Genomic DNA, 18,687 nt, shown 5'->3' with positions numbered 1-18,687 from the left:
TTTTCTTTTTTTTTTACCTTAGAGTGAGGCATCGGTGTATCATCGCTATTTATAGCTTCAAAAAGAAGGTATTTCTTCTTTGTGATTGCCATTATGAAGTTTGGCAGATCGTAAAATCGGTTTAGATATGATTGTTCCGCAATACAGCCTTTAAGATATTACACCATTTTTCGTATTTGTTTTAGCCAAGAATCCTTGGCGCAAATCATGCGGCAACTGGTTTCTGCATTGACCTTGATCGGCGTGACTTTCGTGACGGCGTTGCCGCAAGAAAAAGGTAGTCTCGCCGACCTCATCGCCCAAGCATTTCCAAATGCTACAACGACCCCTCAGAAGGTACCCGCAATAGGCGGCGACGTCGATAGCCTTATTAAAGACATCTTCAGTAACGTTACCACCACTACTTCTCCAAATGTTATCCTCGGCACTGCGAATCAAACACCTTCGAAACCTGATGACTGCGAATGTGTGCCTTATTATCAGTGCAAAGAAGGCAAGATCTTGGATAATGGAATCGGCATCATCGATATCAGGTCCGATTTTGGTGATAAGGATGAGAAGCCTTCGGGGTGAGTTTATTGACCAAAGATCGGAGTCTCGACTGGTTTTCTACCGGATGGCGATGGATCACAGCATGCTGTGAAATTTTCATTCACAGATAAACGTGAACCTCTTTTAGTATTGTAAAATCGAAGAAAACTTTAACGATTGGTTTTGGTATAATCATATGCAACAATAATTAGTAGCTTTTTAGAATATACTCGCATAAATTTTCTCGTTTTCAATTAAATTACTAAATTGGTATTGGTATCCGATAATGCATGACTTTTTCTTTCATTACCAAGATAGTGATAATTAATATGATCTCTCATTTAAATGTATACTTTTAAATTTAAAAAAATATATATACTCTACATACACACATACATTCCTTCTGATTTATTTATAATTATTTTTTTTAAATAATACTGTAATTTTTTCTTAAATTAGATATTTTTTCGATTCTTTAGTAAATAAAATATTTTTTAAGATAATATTCTTGAGACTTCCATGGGTGCTTTCTTCTATATAAAGATTTTGCGTTTCGCGAGTTTTCTCCGTGTTCAAATCCATTCTTGGAATGCTAACGTGAACCTTGCAGTCCACTTCATTAGAGCGAGGAGTAGCCTTGTTATGGAACGTTGACATTCCAAGAATGGATCTGGACACGGAGGAAACTCGCGAAACGCAAATTCTTTATATTTTTTAAGATATTTTTTATTTGTTATTGTAAAGATGTTTTTTTTTACGGAAAATGGTACTTATAAAATATCACGACATTCTGTTACAAGAATTTTTGCTATGAATTTTCACTTCAATATTATTTATCACTTTATTTAAGTCTCCGTAATGCACAATAAATAAGTGTCGTTAAATATGATTATGGCATGGTAGTTATAAAGTAGTTTGAACCGTACACGGAGAGTAACTGTGTTAGGAAAGCGGAAACATTGCTATACCGATGTTGCTAAATCAGGAAGAATTAGCGATTCCTTTTGTTATGCGGTGCTCGACACAATACAACACATCAATATAATACACACTCTCATAAATGACGTAATTATATAATTATATAAAATCATTAAATTAAATGTAATTACATTTTATATGACGATTGACCTTTATTGAAGGTATTGTGTTATAATATAATATATATTTCAAAAAAATGACGTTTCAATTGTGAAATAGAATAATCGTTGCAATTAAAGTTGCAGATCAAGTTGGGAATCGAAATATTAGGAACATGTATCACGATCAGAATTAATTACCGCGGAATCGGAAGTCGATGCTATTTATGATTAGCTTCCGCTATAAATGCTCTTTGTGCATGGTAGAATCTATGTATATGTAGACATTATTATGTGTATATATATAATAGATATTTTTGTCTTGTTAAAATTAGATTTAATAAATATTCTCTTTGATGCTTTTCAATTTAGGTTTATTGTTTTTAGCACGCCATTTTACTTTTCTCGCCGCATGAGACTATCTTTGGACAATGAAATTCCTCTGGATAATATATATCGTTTTCATTCTAAACACAATTTTATTTGATGTATATATGTAGTGCGACAATAAAATTCGGTGAATATTATGAAAAAATAAACACTATTTAATCAATATACAAATACTTTGATTGTTTTTTAAAGTAATTCTCTCTAGAAATATCATAATCATAAATTTCTGACAATGTTTGTACAGCTTGCAGAAACTCTGTGAAAAATCATCTTTGGATAAAGTTTTGTTGTCACACGGTTCTGAATATTTAAAATGTTTGTAAGTCGAATCTTTTTTGGCCTTCTTTAATTTAGAATTTTAGAACAAAAAGAAGTCTACAGGAGCAAGGTCGGAGGAGTAGGGAAAATAGAAGTCTCTACGTTTACATGGTTCGATCTACGCCGAAGTTACATCGATGTTATGAAACTGGTCAATCACAATCATTTCATTCTTTAGAGGAATAATTATGATCAGTTTCTTAACATTGATGTTAACTTTAGCGTAAATCGAGCCTTGTAAACGTAAACAAATTCAAAACGGTAACGCTGAATTCAAGAGTTGCCGTACACATTTGAATCAAAATCGTATAACAACTTAAGGCGATATCTAAAGATGATTTTTCATAGAATTTTTGTAAACATCAATTTTGTAAACATTAGAAGTATATTGTCTCTAGAGATGAATATTTTAGAGAACAAATGTCATTTGTATATTAATTAAGTGGTGCATATTTTCTTATAATATTCATTATAAGACACATATTGAACTTTATTGTCACATTACATAAAATTAATATTGATTTAATTAATTAAATATAAAATTAAATTGGAGAAGAAATATGTAATTGTTGAAAATTACAATTGTTTTTTTTTAATAATTTTAATGATTTAATATTTAAATTGTTTTCAAGATGATATCGTTAAATTTATGTTCTTCTTGCAGTTAATTTTAACTGCAGAAGAACTTTAAATTAACAGAAGAATTTTTAATTGATGATTTCTCAATGTTTAGCAAATTAAAAGAAAAGTAATTTAATAAATTGTCAGTAAAATATTGCACTTAAAATGCCGTCAAAATTTAAAGTTTAAAAGGGTTAAGTTGCAAAAAAAATCTGTATAGATATTATTAATCTCTCTTAGAAATATTCTTCTCTTAGATAAGCTTTCTTTTCTATTACTATCTCATTTATGTGAATAAACGTGATCTATTTGTATTGTAAAAAAAAATTAATTAAAATAACTGAGCCTTACGTTTTTACAATCGTATTTTGGAATATTTAGAGGTCTTGGAGTATGCGATAATTACTTGGATGTTTGCTGTAAACCGCCGGATCTGCAGCCACCATCCACGCCTGAACCAATTGGTAGGAAAGGATGTGGACAACGACACGCTCAAGGAGTCGGTTTCAGAATCACCGGTCAAACCGATAATGAGGCCCAATTCGGCGAATTTCCATGGATGGTGGCTATTTTGAAAGAAGAGGCTATTGGCAGCAATGGTCAGAAATTGAATGTTTATCAATGTGGCGGAGCTCTTATTCACAGGCAGGCCGTTCTCACTGCAGCTCATTGCGTCAATGGGTCAGTAGTCAGTTTGCAATGAATATGTTTGTGATAATAAATAACATGTTTGCAAACAGTTATTCGATAACCTTAGTTAATAAAACTGATTTCAAGTTTATATATCAGAGTATGGATAAACAGCTCTGATTCAGTTAAGTACATTCTGATTCAGTTAAGTACATTCGAATAAATATTTTGTTTGTTATTTTTTTATTCATTAAAAAAAATTTATTTTATTCATTTAAAAAAGTAATATAAAATACTGAAAAATCTTTTTAAAAATAATATCTTTACATGCTTACAATTAGCATTAAAAATATATGTAAAACATATGAAAAATATCCAAATTTTTTATTTGTATAAAATCTTATGTTGTCTGCATTACGGGTTGCTAAGAGCACATATATGTACTTTTATTTGTCTTTGGCTCATTTTCACAACCTCTGTTAATTCTTAACAGAGGTTCAACTTATTTCTCACCTCTTTCCAATTCTAGAATTGAAAAGAGATAATGAATAAATTGAACCTCGATTAAGAGTTAATCGTGAGTTGTTAAAATGGGCTTTAGCAACGAAACAAACAATTAGATAATGGTATCGTCGTACACACAATTTCAACATTACAAAGTTTTTTTAGAGGCTGATACTAAATCCCATTATGTATTTATTTTCTTAAAATTTATAATAAAAAAATCAACTGCGCCTGGAAAGAGTAATATTGCTAGTAAAAGATTAATAGTGTATTCCGATTAAATAGGAAACAGCCACAGGAGCTGAAAGTTCGTGCGGGAGAATGGGATACGCAGACGAAGAATGAAATCTATCCACATCAAGACCGCGAAGTCGAAAAAATCGTGGTTCACGAAGGCTTCCATTCTGGTGCGCTTTACAACGATTACGCCATCCTGATCCTGAAAACTCCAGTTGAATATGCGGAAAACGTTGATGTCGTATGTCTCGCTGAAATAAACGCAAACTTCGACGGATCCAGATGTTTCGCCAGCGGATGGGGAAAAGACATATTCGGTACGCCTTTTGCATGTTACATTATGTAAAGAAATAAATATTGATCGATTGAATCTCTTAACAATATCTTTAATTTAATATATTATTTTTTAAAAATAATTGCTTCTGTTTAACAATCGGTTAATAATGATATAGAGCGACCTGAATATTTAAATAATAATGATACAAAATAATATTTAATTCAACAATGCTAACATCATTTCAGTGTCACAGTACATGTCATAAGTGATTTCTACAATGATCTGTGTGAACATATAATCTCTGATAGACGATTATTTATTGAAGATAACTCAAAATTGTGAATCGAAATATTTATATTAAATTTAATTTAGATTCATTTAAAGTTTAACATGCAAAAAGCTATATAATGTTCTTATAGGCATCTCGTCTCTTTGATTTATATTCTTTAAAATCTTTTCATTATTTTGAAATAATTATATAATAATTATATAATAATATAACAATATAATATAATGGGTTTTAATTAATGAAATTTAATTATAGGCAAAGAGGGACGTTACCAAGTGATCTTAAAGAAGGTAGAGCTTCCTATAGTACAACATAATACGTGTCAAGACGTTATGCGTACCACCAGATTGGGAAAATACTTTCTACTAGACAAAAGTTTTATCTGCGCGGGTGGAGAAGCAGGAAAAGATACCTGCAAGGTATATTTGAAATATGTTTCACAAAAATTCTTTAAGCTCAAAAAATTCCATAAAGTCTTATTCTCATGTAACGATATACAACTTTAATGATTCAGAGAGATACAAAATTATAGAGACCTTCAAATTTCCTTTGAATCAAAAAATCAAAATCGAGAATCTGTTCTTATAAAATCTGCTTGATAAACAACATTGAATGTTTTCTAACTTCCTTGCTTCTATAATTATATTTTATTGTTTATAAACAATTATATTTAAAAAGATAGAGCAAAAATAAGATCAAAAATTTAATTTATTATGATATCAAGTTTATTATCAGAAATGTTGGTATTAAAACAACATCAAATATAAGGAATATATAGAATATATTTTTATAATATTGACATAATTTTTGATTAATATACATTAGATGTACAAATTAATTCGCCTTATTTACATTTCGTGAGTTATAACTCCTATAATTTTAGAACTAAATAGTTTCCTGCTCTTTTATGATTTGTAAGTGTGTACCACTAAGTTCTCAAAACTAAAGATATATACCTAAGTAGCGCAAAAGTCTTCCATTTTCGACTTACTAATCATATTATATATCAATAATACTAATTGTAAGCTTATTGGACAATTAGATCGAAAATGGCATTCGATAAGTAGCATTTGAGGTACTGCATTCTTTTCATATTTCAATTAAAGAAAAATGTTGCTGAAGCTATGGAAATGATTTGTACCGCTTTAAATGAAGATGTTGTAACACGTAAAACATATAAAAAGTGCTAGAGGTTTCGAAATGGATTTTCATTTTTCGATTCGACAACATTCAAGTCAATCATAAAAATTCGACGACGAATAATTGTTCATTGAAAATTTCTCTCAAACTCAATAGGAGCTTGCATTACAACTCAGAATTACTCAACATATATATCTCATCGTCAAACTCGATAAAATTCAGAAGGAGGGTAGGTGGATTCCGCACAACCTGAGTCCGGAAAACAATTAGCGAAGATTCGATATGGCAATCTGTCTTTGCTGATCCGATTTCAAAAAAAAGATTTTCTGTACAAAATTATTGCTGATGAGAAATGAGGTTATCATACGATAAACCTAAACGCAGAAAATCATTGTAAATCGGGTAAATCCCGGCGAACTGTTTACATTGACTCCGAAACTTATATTCATGCAAAAAAATGTTTTGCTGAGTATTTAATGGGATATGAAGGGTGCATTACGAGTTTATTGAATTCTGGCCTGAATTCTTCGCCAAATTGTTACTGATACGGAATACTATTAACAATAACTTATATTTGATTATATGCGTATTGTATGTGGAGCAAAAAAGGCCTTATACTGGCAGCGGAAACAAGCAAGTGATTTTACAGCATGATATTCATGTATCTCGAAAGGAACTATATAAGGACGTTATCTTTACATTGGGCTAGGAAGTTCTTCTTCATGCGAACCAGATCTCGCCTTGTCGGATTACTACCTATTTCGATCGTTTCGAATATTAAATGTACTTGTCTTTATATAAATAACTTTGAATTTCATAAAAAAAGGCACCGAATTAATTACTGATATATTTATAGTATACTGATATATTTATAGTTATCTTAGAATTTTAATTTTTGCATAATTTACATGACTGACGTTTTAACTCATACAGACGCTATTTTTTTCGCTTTTGAACAATGAAACAGTATCGGATTTAATTTTAACTATTCACTGACATGAAGATTTATTAGTTTAACATAACTAATTTATTCATATTGATATTCTTTATAATGTCTAACACTTTTATATGGTTTCATTTGATATGTTTCAATTGTGATTTTTCTAATATCCAATTATTATTCTAAATTATTTTTTTCATTTTTGTTCTTTTATAATGGCTGAAGAAATCGAAACGTTCGATATATTTGATATTGTTTTAATATTAACATTCTGATGGTGGACTTGATGTCATAATAAATAAAATGTTTTTTATCTTACTTTTACTCACTTTTTTAAATCTATTTTTAAATCTAATTGTTTTGACAATTTTGAGCAGGAATTTATATTTTATTTATTGTTTATATTTAAAAAAAGAAGAGCATAAAAACTGGAATAATTATTTGGAAGCTGGTGCTAAATACAGAATTAAGCGTGACCTTTTGTTTACAATTTTCTATGAAGAAACTTCCATGTTTTTTCTATTTTGCATGCGATTAGATAAAAATGATTTTTAAAAATCTTTTCGTTGTAGGGCGACGGTGGAAGTCCTCTCGTGTGCCCATTAAGGAATGATCCAGCTAAATACGTTCAAGCTGGTATCGTAGCCTGGGGTCTTGGCTGTGGCGAGAATGGAACTCCCGGCGTTTATGCTAATATAGCCTATGGTCGTCAATGGATCGACGAACAAATGGCCTTCCACAATTTGGACAACAGTGTTTATCAATATCCCAACTGATTGCTCTATGCCAATATTTTTTTTTAATTTTAGCATATCACAAATAATTCCATTAATATTTAAGTATTGAGTTCTTTTATATCAAATAATTCTACATTGACAACAAATATGATGTTTGATAAGCTTACGTTAACAGTCGATAGGATTCCGTGAATCTCTTTATTTGCATTCTTTTATATTTGTCGCTTGAATTATACATTTAAAAATGACTTTGATTGATGTATGTATATGATGAAAAATAAGCATTGTAAAAAATAACATATGATATTTTTTGTATATGACGCACAAGCGAGTAATAAAAGTTTATTAAAAGTATTAAGTTTATTAAAAACAAAAGAACAGTAATAATGCTCATTCCTTATTGAAACTATGGCGAAATTCCATCATGCTTGCATTAAATTCCAAATAAGTTCCAATAAGAATTGGCACATATTTGGCCAAATGCGGTTTTGTAGTAGATAGCCAGATATAATCAAATTCATACCTTGAAATTCACATTTGGCCAAACTAACTTGTCTGTAAAAGTGAATATATTCTAAAGTCACTTGAAATTTCAGATATATCCTAATCATCTACTCTTAATTGGAAATACTGGTATATTTCAAAAATTAACTTTAAATCGTTAGTATATGGATGTTCATAAGTGAAAATAAGTGGAATAAATAGATAGACGTATAAAATCCGATTGTTACTATTGATGGATTTCCAAATTAAACCATTAATATAGACTGGTTGTGTGTGGTTTTATATATATATGGAATTGACGTATTTAACCTTAAATCATTAATACATGGAAGTTTGTATATAAATGAAAATATAGAATTAGTGTATATAAGTGAAAATATAGAAAAGAGTCCGATTGCTATAAACTGTTCCTATTGAAAAAAATCACATCACAATTGCATAATGAAATCATGAAATTAAAATATGTAAATCACACAATTGATTGTTCCAAATCAGTGATTTTAAAATTATGTATTTTGAAAAATCACATGATAATATGTTCTTTTTTTTTCTATTTCAATCATTCAATTCTTTAAAATTCAATAATTATAAAATCACATGATGGATAAAATTATTTTTAATATCATATGATTTTTCAAATTACATTTTAAAAAATTACGTACTGATTTGGAACAATTCATTACGTAATTTACATGTTTTAATTATATGAATATGAAATCATGTAATTAAAACATGTAAATTATGTAACGTTGTGACATGATTTTTTTTCAGTAAGGGTGGATTTTCTAATATATTGCTCTCATATATCTCTCTATCTGGATTTTCGAATTATTTTCAGGATTTATTAATAATAGATTTCTAAGTAGAGATAATAATTTAACTTTACTGTGCAATACATTAAACATATTAACATATAAACATATTAAACATATTAAAAATTTTGGAAATTTTTGTTTGAACCATTAGTATATATTTCCAAATAAAAATCAGATATAATTTAATAAAATTCCAGATAAATTTTTAATTACCTGAAATTACAGACATACACAAAATAGATTTTTATGTGAAAATCCCACCAAGGCCCAAAAATTGATAACCCAAATATAATTATATTTTAATATACGTCAAATTTAATTCAAATAAATCTCTATACGTCCATTTGTACAAATTGATCAAATACACTTTATATCTAGACATACCTAGTATTTAGTGCAAGATGATTAAAACTATATATGAAAGTATATAATAATTTTTAATTGATTAATTATATATTGGCTTGGTAAAATCTAAAATGTAACTTCCTATTCTTTTTTATGCAAATGGTTACAAAGTCTTCTCATAGAGCTTTAAACTTTCATATCTAATTTATACATGATAAAATTAATTTGTAAAAAAACATAATTTAATAAAATTTATTATGTATTTAGAATGATCTATTTATAAAAATATAAATAATTTTTTTAATAATTTGAAAGAAGTATATTATTCCACGCACGCACAATCATTGTTTATCACATTTAAGTTCAATGAATTTTTTTCATATTAAACTATTATTTATTTAATAAAATATCTCGCTCTTTAGATGATCTGCGGACTAGAATAAAACAAACATAATTCGAGGTGTTGTAAAGTAAAATATTGTAAAATTGTACATTTGTAGAACTTCAGAATCGGATCTCAGTTTATACGATATATATACGATAAATTTATCGACAAATAATAAATTTATGATGGAAGGAAGTCAGGTATATTATTCGTTTTTTAGACGAATTTCATACGGTTCTGCGCAGATTACAAACCCTTCTAAAAATTTAATAATGATACTGGCTAATTAATGATTTATTTTGAGTATTAACAGTATTAACAGTATTTTTAATACTGAAAATAATTATTTTCAGTATTAAAAGCCAGTATCTTAACCAGTATAATATTGAATTTTTATTGAGGGAATGCGACCATTTAAACATTTTCACCGCGGTTTGAAGAAACGAATTTTGAAGTAATAGCTTGAGAGACCAAAATGATCGTACCAAATAAAAACATGTAAAAATGATTATCAAAAAGAATTCAGAATACATTTTTATTGCTAAAAGAGAAAGAAAATATTAATATTGAAATCAATCAACTCAGAATTACGCTACACACTGGAAAACTAAAGAAATTCTAGTATTTAAAGCAAAAATAAACACATACTATTGATTTATTTAACACAAACAGTGAAAAAATAATGATCAACTAATCAGAATACAAATATACTTATATGAGATAATTGTAAATATGTGAGAAAACTGTATGCGAAATTCCCATCTTAGCAACTTATATTTACAATAATAAAATTTTGTATTAGTTATTTATCATTATATTTTCTGTTTTGTGTATGTACTTCAATTTATGTGATCTATGATCTTGAAGCTCTAATCTAGACATTTTTTGTATTACCGATGATATTGAAAAGCGATATTAGAAGACTTCAACGCGTATACAAGGTGTTCTCAAAAAAGCAAAATAAGATGTCGTGTATTTTAGACTTTTACCGTTGATTTAATCTTTTATACTCAATATTCGTTCAGTCTTTTATGTACTTAATTTAATTTTGTATACTTATATCAATTTATATCATAAGGTAGTAATTAAAACATTGTCATATAGTAAATTGTCACTATTAATGTTACATAATTGATATTTGTATGATCTATAATCTTGTTTCTTTTGACCTATGTGTTTTATCTGTCGAAGAGAGTGAACTAGTATATATACGGTGATACGCGTGATAACGTTATTTTAATTAATTGCGCTTATTGCAGTGAAGATATCATATCGTATTACCTACGTAAAATGAGAAGTCTCGTGCTTTACGCCTGCATTTTAATAATTGCTGTAAATATTCTGTGAATAAACTACTTCAACTATTTCAATAAACTACAAGAGAGTTATTTATAATAATATGTATTAAAAATTATAATTTTGTATAATATGTATTAAAAACTATTAATAACTAAAATAGATGAAATATTTTGTAAGTTTCAGTCTAGCTCAATAGAATTAAAAAATATTAAAAATCTAATAGAAACTACTAGAGATGACATTGAAGCTTGCCAGATTGAAAATAATGTGACTTATGGTAAGTTATTTTGTTATTGCATATTATTGAAGCATATTATTGAAGATCCTTGTGATCGTCATCTAAATTCCCTAATTAATATTTTATATTATTATATATTTTTTAATTAAATTTAATTTTCAAATTTTGTTTTACCAATTTGAATACTTTCCTTACAATCTTGTAATGTTTATTTAAACTTTTTTTTTTTCAAAAACTGACTTTTACATTGATTGTTTTATTTTTTTAGCTGATCTATACAGTCCCGAAGACATGATAACTGACTTACCTACTCAACTCGAAAATGAAGAAAAAACAAGAAAAATAGGCTGCTGGATTGCGTGTATCTTAAAAAGACAAAATTTAGTAAGTGTTTTCAAATATGCTATACATATTTTATATATATATATATAATGTCCAACAATGCAAGATTAATATATCATAATAAATAATAAAATTTTAAATTATTCGAAATTTAATTTCTAATGTAATAATTATGAATTAATAAAACGCGTTGTTTATACATAAAGGAAAGCTCCCTATTATGAGATAGGCGCCTAATATGAGATACCGGCATTTCTGCTAAACTAATAAACATTATCTATTGGTTCCACCATGAATTTATTGCTCTTGAATTGAAAACTATTTAGTAGAAAATTTTTTTAGTAGAAATTTATTTAGTAGAAAATTTATTATTAGATCATGCCTGTAGTCATTGTAAAAAAAGATTTTAGAATTTGGATGTCTTCAAGTTTCATTGAGATAAACCTTGTTTATTATTTAATAAATAAATATTTGGCAATAAATTCTTCATGTAGTGATGGAATAAGATCGTACTAGAAAAATACGGGATATTGAATTGTTTAATTACAGAAGTTAGATTTAATGATCATAAAACCATAAGGCGTAAAAATCGTAATATGAAATACCCAGAATATTTCTAATATAAAATAACCTATACTCCTATATCATAATGAAAATTGTTGCTAAAGAGTAAATGTTATTGTACAATAATAAAAAAGACAACCAGAATAAATGTCAAGTGCCTATTTCTGCGATGCTTGATTCCTATTATCTGAAGATGAGTTCTGGGTATATCTATAATCTATCGCATGCTCATTTTTCACACACGTTGGCTGTATTTATTTGTATTTCAGAAACATGAAATAAAGTTTTTTAATTGCAATACTGATATACTTTGCTTCGATTTCTCGGGGCATCTCATATTAGGAGCACAATTTTTTGACTTTGTGATTTGCTCATTTTTTACATTTCTTTAATTAAAAAAAAAATGGAATTTGAATTAAATTTTATATAACGTTATCTTAAAGCTTATTAAATTCTTTTCAAATGACCTATTATTTTTTTAAATTCTGCCCATAGATTTATAGCATTTATCCAAAATGAACTCGGTATCTCATAATAGAGACCTTGCTTCTATATATGTTTATTGCTGCATATATATGTTTAATGTTGATAAAAAATTATACAAAAGTTGATGTTATTATATGGTATTAGTAAAAATATTATGCTATAACATACTTAATTTAATAAATATGTTTTATTTATTTAATTTACAAAGTGCTTAAAAAAATTGCGCAAAATAAATAAAATAAATTCATATTTTATTTTGATTCATAATTTCTTCTTAATAATGTTAGATGGAAGATTCAAACATTAAGGAAGGGCAAATTCATGTAAGAATAAATATAGAGTATTCTGATAATCCTCGTGAAGCCTTTATGCACCAAATTGCGGGTAAATGTATGAAACAAGGTAAGATATATCTTCAATTATATATATATTATTATATTGTTCAGTTCAACAAAATTTTTGTTTCGAACAATTTCCGAAATTCAATATGCAGTTGCAAAATTACTGATATTACATATTTTTCTTTTATAATTTCTTGTACAAGTGACACATTATTTATAGTTTATAATAAATTTTAAAAAATTCTACAGTTCTCATTTTCTAGAATATATAGACTTTACCTCTTTTACATATTGTATAAATTACCCTAACAAAAAATAAGGAATTAAAAATTATTAAAAAAAATTATTAGTACGTTTTATGTACTTATATAATGCTTTTAGAATGTTATAATTGTTATAAAAATACAATATCTGTAGGAAACATGATATTATATATTTAATCTTTTAACTATATTATTTTGAATTTTTATTTGTACAGTGAGAGATATTACACAAGAATGTGAGAAAAGCTTCTCCCTGCTTGTATGTATTATAAAAACTACTTATGAGGAACAGAAACATCAACAACATGAAATAGAAAAAGCAGAAATGAAATAAATTAATATATAAATACAATCAAATGCAAAAATTAAATATTATCCATATAGTTACTAATATAAAACTGTAATAAAAACTGACAAAAAATGCTGTTAATTCAATTAAAGTCTATATTAATTTATAATCTATAATAATTTATGCCTTTATTTATTAAATAAAGGCATAAATTATTATTTCAATAATTAAGGTGTCAATAAAAATATACATGAATTAATTACTTATGTTAGTGACAATCCGTAATATAGATTTTAATTGAATCAACAGCATTTTTTTTCTCAGTATACATACAATATTTATATTAAATAAAAGTATACATTTATATGTACACTTTTTATAACACTCTAATTGTATCTTTCTAATAAAGTTGCATATACAAAAATTATGTTTCATTTAGTTATATATAATTAAATTAAATTAAATTAAATTTAAAACATTTATAAAATCAAATTTTTTACTTAGCGTTATTTATGTAAAATTTTTTTACTGATAAAAATATATTATACTTTTTTGTAATATCATTATTATAAAACTTTTTTAACATAAATATATAATAATCATTTTTATCTCTTATTTTTATTATTATATAAGTATAATATCTTTCTGTTATTGTAATATGAATTAAAGTCTTTTGAATTAATGTAGTGAAACTTCCTTATTTTATTATTTCTGTATAAAATTCATCTATTACATCTTAATTTTCTAAAATTATTAGAATACGTTCAATGGTAGAATAAAAATTACTTGGAAATTTTTTATTGATATAGAAAAAATATTTTCTAGAGATATATTTATAATAAAATTTTTCATTATTTAAATATCATTTTTCTAAAATTTAATAATATTTATGTAAAGAAAACTAATAAGATATGTATGCTATTATGTATTTATCTATTTTGTCTATAATAATTTCTGTAAGAGAAAGTGGAGAAATTGTATCTAAGGAGAATTTATTGCTATAAGATAATAGTTTTTAAAGTTAAAATCGACATATACGCGCACACACACACACACACACACGCGCGCGCACACACAGAGGAATACAAATTATAAACATATATTTCTCTATCGATATATACTTTCACATTAAATAATTTTTTATTTGATAATGTTGTATTTAATAAATAAAAAAGCAAAAATGAAAATCGTCTGTTGAATAATAGTATGCAGGTTGAGTAATTGTTTAAAGCAATAATTGTTATAGGAAATTAATGAATGAAATTGTGCCATGGAATGTTCCCAACAAACGAGAATAGATTAAAATGGATTGAAATTTTTTTCTATCCGAATGCGTATTTTAAATAGCGAATACGTTTTTTGGATTTAATTGGATTCATTTAGATGCAATTAGATTGAAAAACTGCATTTCCTATTCAAAATTTTGAATTGAATAGTATTCACAATGCGCAAAAAAATTAATATTATTTTTAGATTGAAAGGCATAAATATGCTCCATGCAATTTCTATAAATGAATAAAAATGCATTCAGGATTGAAAAGCATTCATTTTAACATTCGTGAATAAATATTTTTGAAAATCTGAATCCATTTCAATTCATTTCAATCTATTCTCGTTTGCTGGAAAATAAAGAAATATTTTTATCAAGCCAATACCAATATATTGATATTGGCTTGATAAAATTAATATAAACTTTGGAAAAATAATACAAAAATTGGAAAAACTAAAATTTAAACAAAAATCGCATATGTAATTCTCTGTGTGTTATGTCTGGAGATATCACGGTAGTATCTCGGCGCTAAGCCAAGCGCAGCTTTTTTTATAAAATACTTGTAATCTGTAAGTTTAAATTAGTAGTAATTTATCATTTTATTATCACATTCGCATGAAATACTTTTAAATGATCTGTAGGATCATTATACGTACATATTTATTGCTGAAATAAATTTTATATTATCTGGTTCTGGAAAGTTTTCTTAGAGGAAGTGCTTTTATAATGGTAATAGTTATACCGGGTGTCCGGACTCTAGCAATAATTTACAGGAAGGTAGATGGTATTAAACCGAATCGAAAAATCCTCTACCATTTTGCAATTTTCGTAATAATTAACAAGACATTAATTATTAAATATCGCTGAATATTGAGTTTCAATAATGTTTTATTCAAATACTATCAACTTTATAGAAAATCAGTGAGAGATAAAAATTGTTTATTTTCTTCTCATAAAGTTCTGAAAATCTTTTCAGAATTTTTTATCAACTTTTTAGTACTGTATTTTCTTATATATTGGCAATTATTTTTACTAACATGAGAAAATACGATATTAAAAAATTCGGAAAAAATTCGGAAAAAATTCTCAGAATTTTACGAAAGAAAATAAACAAAAATTTTTGTCTCTCACTGTTTTTCTATAAAGTTAATAGTATTTGAGTAAATTCGGAAAAAATTATTGAAATATTCAGCGATATTTAGTAATTAATACCTGAACTATTGCGAAAATTGCAAAATGGCAGAGAACTTTTCGACTCAATTTAGTTCCATCTATCTTCTTGTGAAATATTATTACAGTCTCACCGGGAATCCTATATATTATATATTACATATAGTAAGCAAATATAATTAGAAATACAAAAATAAGTAAAATAATAGTAACAATATCTAATTCAAATATACCGTCACAATACAGGATATGATATTATGTTCTGGCTGTTACAAATATATGCGCAAGAACACACCCGAGGTCCTTCCATGAATAAGCCAAAGTAAACAAAAATTTTATATTACGTACATTATATATTAAAATTAATTTTTTCATATGACAGTTACATTCAATAATATACATTTTTAAAACATATCAAAAATTTCTTTTCTAATTATTTTATATTAATAAATAAATATATGTAATTTATTATTTATCCTACATTTCAAAATAAATTATGACCGATTAAAATAAATATAGGTATTTATTTAATATATAAAATGAGAAAGAGAAAAGAATCTTCAATATATTTTATCAATACTCAATATCTATGTAACGATTTACAAAAATAAAATCTGTAGAGTACATAATTTATGTATGAACTAAAAATAGACATTTTTTTACAGGAAAAATAGTTTTTATATATATTTGTGTGTGTGTGTGTGTGTGTATATGTGCATAAACTTTGTGCTCTGTAAATTTTATTTTCGAAAAGGATACATTTGTATATGTATATGAATACATAAAGAATACATAAAAACAATACACTAAATATGAAAATACTTATAATGACATGATTTTTACAAAGTTGTAACAATGCTATTATTTATAATAAATTAAAATACTCTTAAAGAATTAATATCATTATTCATATTATATCAACTTAATTAAACTTTTTTCATTCACAATTATATTGGTCACAATAAAAGAATTTCCTTTAATATTTCATTTCTATGCAGTAGTTTTATTATTTTTTCTTTTTTGTTGACATAATCCATTCGTGTTGTAGTTCACGTAACATTTGTGGTGTTAAGAGTCCTTCCGTTATTAATCTTTCAGTCAATTTACCTTTACCTGTACCACGTTTACCAGTTCCTTTAAAATCTAAAAATCATTGGATGTATAATTTAGCACTCAAGCATCACAATTGAGTTGTTTTTTTATGCATTATGATAAAAGGATTTACCTCTATAGAAATTTTGCTTTTGCGTCTGCAACTCGAAACTATCGACTTCTTCACCTAAAAAAAAAATTTTTTTTGTGTTAAATATTTCACAATTATTATAAATCAAATTTGATGTAACATACAATTACACGCACGCACGCACGCACAACCAACACAAACTTATATTTCTATGCGCAGAAGATTTTAAATTATATTATAAATATTTTATGTTTAAAAAAAATCACATTTACCTGCTTCCGAATTGAATAATAAAGTTGTTAATTTAATTATTCCTGCCTCGATGAGTGCATCGAGTTCCTTCTGAATGTCACGGATCATTTCAGCATCCGGGAATAGGTCCATGAAACGATAACTATAGAATATAAGATAATGAAAATAAAAACGTCAAAAAAACAATGAAACATAATTAAGAATAATACAATCTCATTATACCTTAGCCATAAATAAAGGTCTAATACATCAAAGACGCCTTCCAAATGGGCTAGATCGATGATAGTTCTTGGCATTTGAAAGGGCCATCCAATGTGTTGGCATAACCAGTTGAATGTTATTGCATTATTTTTACTGTATTGACGTGCAAACTGAAAAAAATACATATTTATGTACTAGAAACATAAGGATAAAAATTAAAATTTTATTTTCTAAAAATAAAGCAGATCTTATATTAATATCAATTCTTTTTCCACAATTTTAATTATTAACAATCGATATATAAGTAATATAATGCTTAATATTTATACAGGGTATCTGGAATTAATTGCCAAATATTTCATGGGCAGGTAGAGCAGATTAAACTGAGTCAAAAAGTTCTTTACCATTTTGTAAATTTCCCCAATAGTTAACGAGATATTAATTCTTAAAGATAGCCGAGTACTACTGTGAAATGTATACGCCTACCGATCGTTTGGCGCGCGGGCCATGGGGAGCGAGGATAGCCTGGCAAGCCGTCCGAGCTGTGGTAACTTGCGGCAGTGTGCGGCGAGGGGCGCTTGCCAGCCAATCCCAAACTCCCCGCGCGCTAAGCGATCAGTAGGCATATACTTCGCAGTAGTAGGCGGGCGAGTGCACGTATTCGGCTATCTTTAAGGATTAACATCTCATTAATTATTGGGGAAATTTACAAAATGGTAGAGGACTTTTCGACTCAGTTTAGTCCGCTCTATCTGCCTATGAAATATTTCCAGACACCCTGTATAAACAATATATAGGATGAATCAGAATCGTTGAACCAACTTTTTACTCTATGAAAAAATTATCGACTTCATACCTAATTAAATTATAATGTGTGCCAATTATTTTTACATCGGGTAAAAAGCTGATACAACGACTCTGATTCACCCTCTTTCTCTCTCTCTCTCTCTCNCTNTCTCTCTCTCTCTCTCTCTCTCTCTCTCTCTCTTCTTCTTCGTTCGTTCGTTCGTTCGTTCGTTCGTTCGTTCGTTCGTTCGTTCGTTCGTTCGT

At 27.2% G+C, this 18,687-nt stretch overlaps 3 protein-coding genes across 3 annotated transcripts in view; 2 read left to right on the top strand and 1 right to left on the bottom strand.

The window, feature by feature from the left end:
• Positions 1–207: 207 nt before the first annotated feature.
• On the top strand, positions 208–8,044 carry LOC105626400 (serine protease 44-like). Its single transcript, XM_012207703.1, has 5 exons — positions 208–569; positions 3,318–3,617; positions 4,356–4,624; positions 5,129–5,292; positions 7,526–8,044. Exons 1-5 carry the CDS (start codon positions 208–210, stop codon positions 7,727–7,729), a joined length of 1,299 nt encoding a protein of 432 aa, XP_012063093.1. The 3' UTR covers positions 7,730–8,044.
• Positions 8,045–11,029: 2,985 nt separating this feature from the next.
• On the top strand, positions 11,030–13,606 carry LOC105626389. The gene is made up of 5 exons (XM_012207693.1): positions 11,030–11,071; positions 11,216–11,315; positions 11,545–11,660; positions 12,956–13,070; positions 13,488–13,606. Exons 1-5 carry the CDS (start codon positions 11,030–11,032, stop codon positions 13,604–13,606), a joined length of 492 nt encoding a protein of 163 aa, XP_012063083.1.
• Positions 13,607–17,007: 3,401 nt separating this feature from the next.
• Positions 17,008–18,687, bottom strand: part of LOC105626378 (ATP-dependent RNA helicase SUV3 homolog, mitochondrial) — a 4,894-nt gene continuing 3,214 nt past the window's right edge. The window contains exons 11-14 of the mRNA XM_012207682.1: positions 17,659–17,807; positions 17,457–17,578; positions 17,227–17,280; positions 17,008–17,135 (exon numbers count right to left, since the gene is read on the bottom strand). Coding sequence (XP_012063072.1) covers positions 17,008–17,135; positions 17,227–17,280; positions 17,457–17,578; positions 17,659–17,807 — 453 coding nt within the window. The remainder of the gene's footprint in view (positions 17,136–17,226; positions 17,281–17,456; positions 17,579–17,658; positions 17,808–18,687) is intronic.

The sequence above is a fragment of the Atta cephalotes genome, assembly GCF_000143395.1.
Source record: "Atta cephalotes unplaced genomic scaffold scaffold00001, whole genome shotgun sequence".
NCBI classification, from domain to species: Eukaryota; Metazoa; Arthropoda; class Insecta; order Hymenoptera; family Formicidae; genus Atta; species Atta cephalotes.
This window is presented reverse-complemented; position numbering and strand designations above follow the sequence as displayed.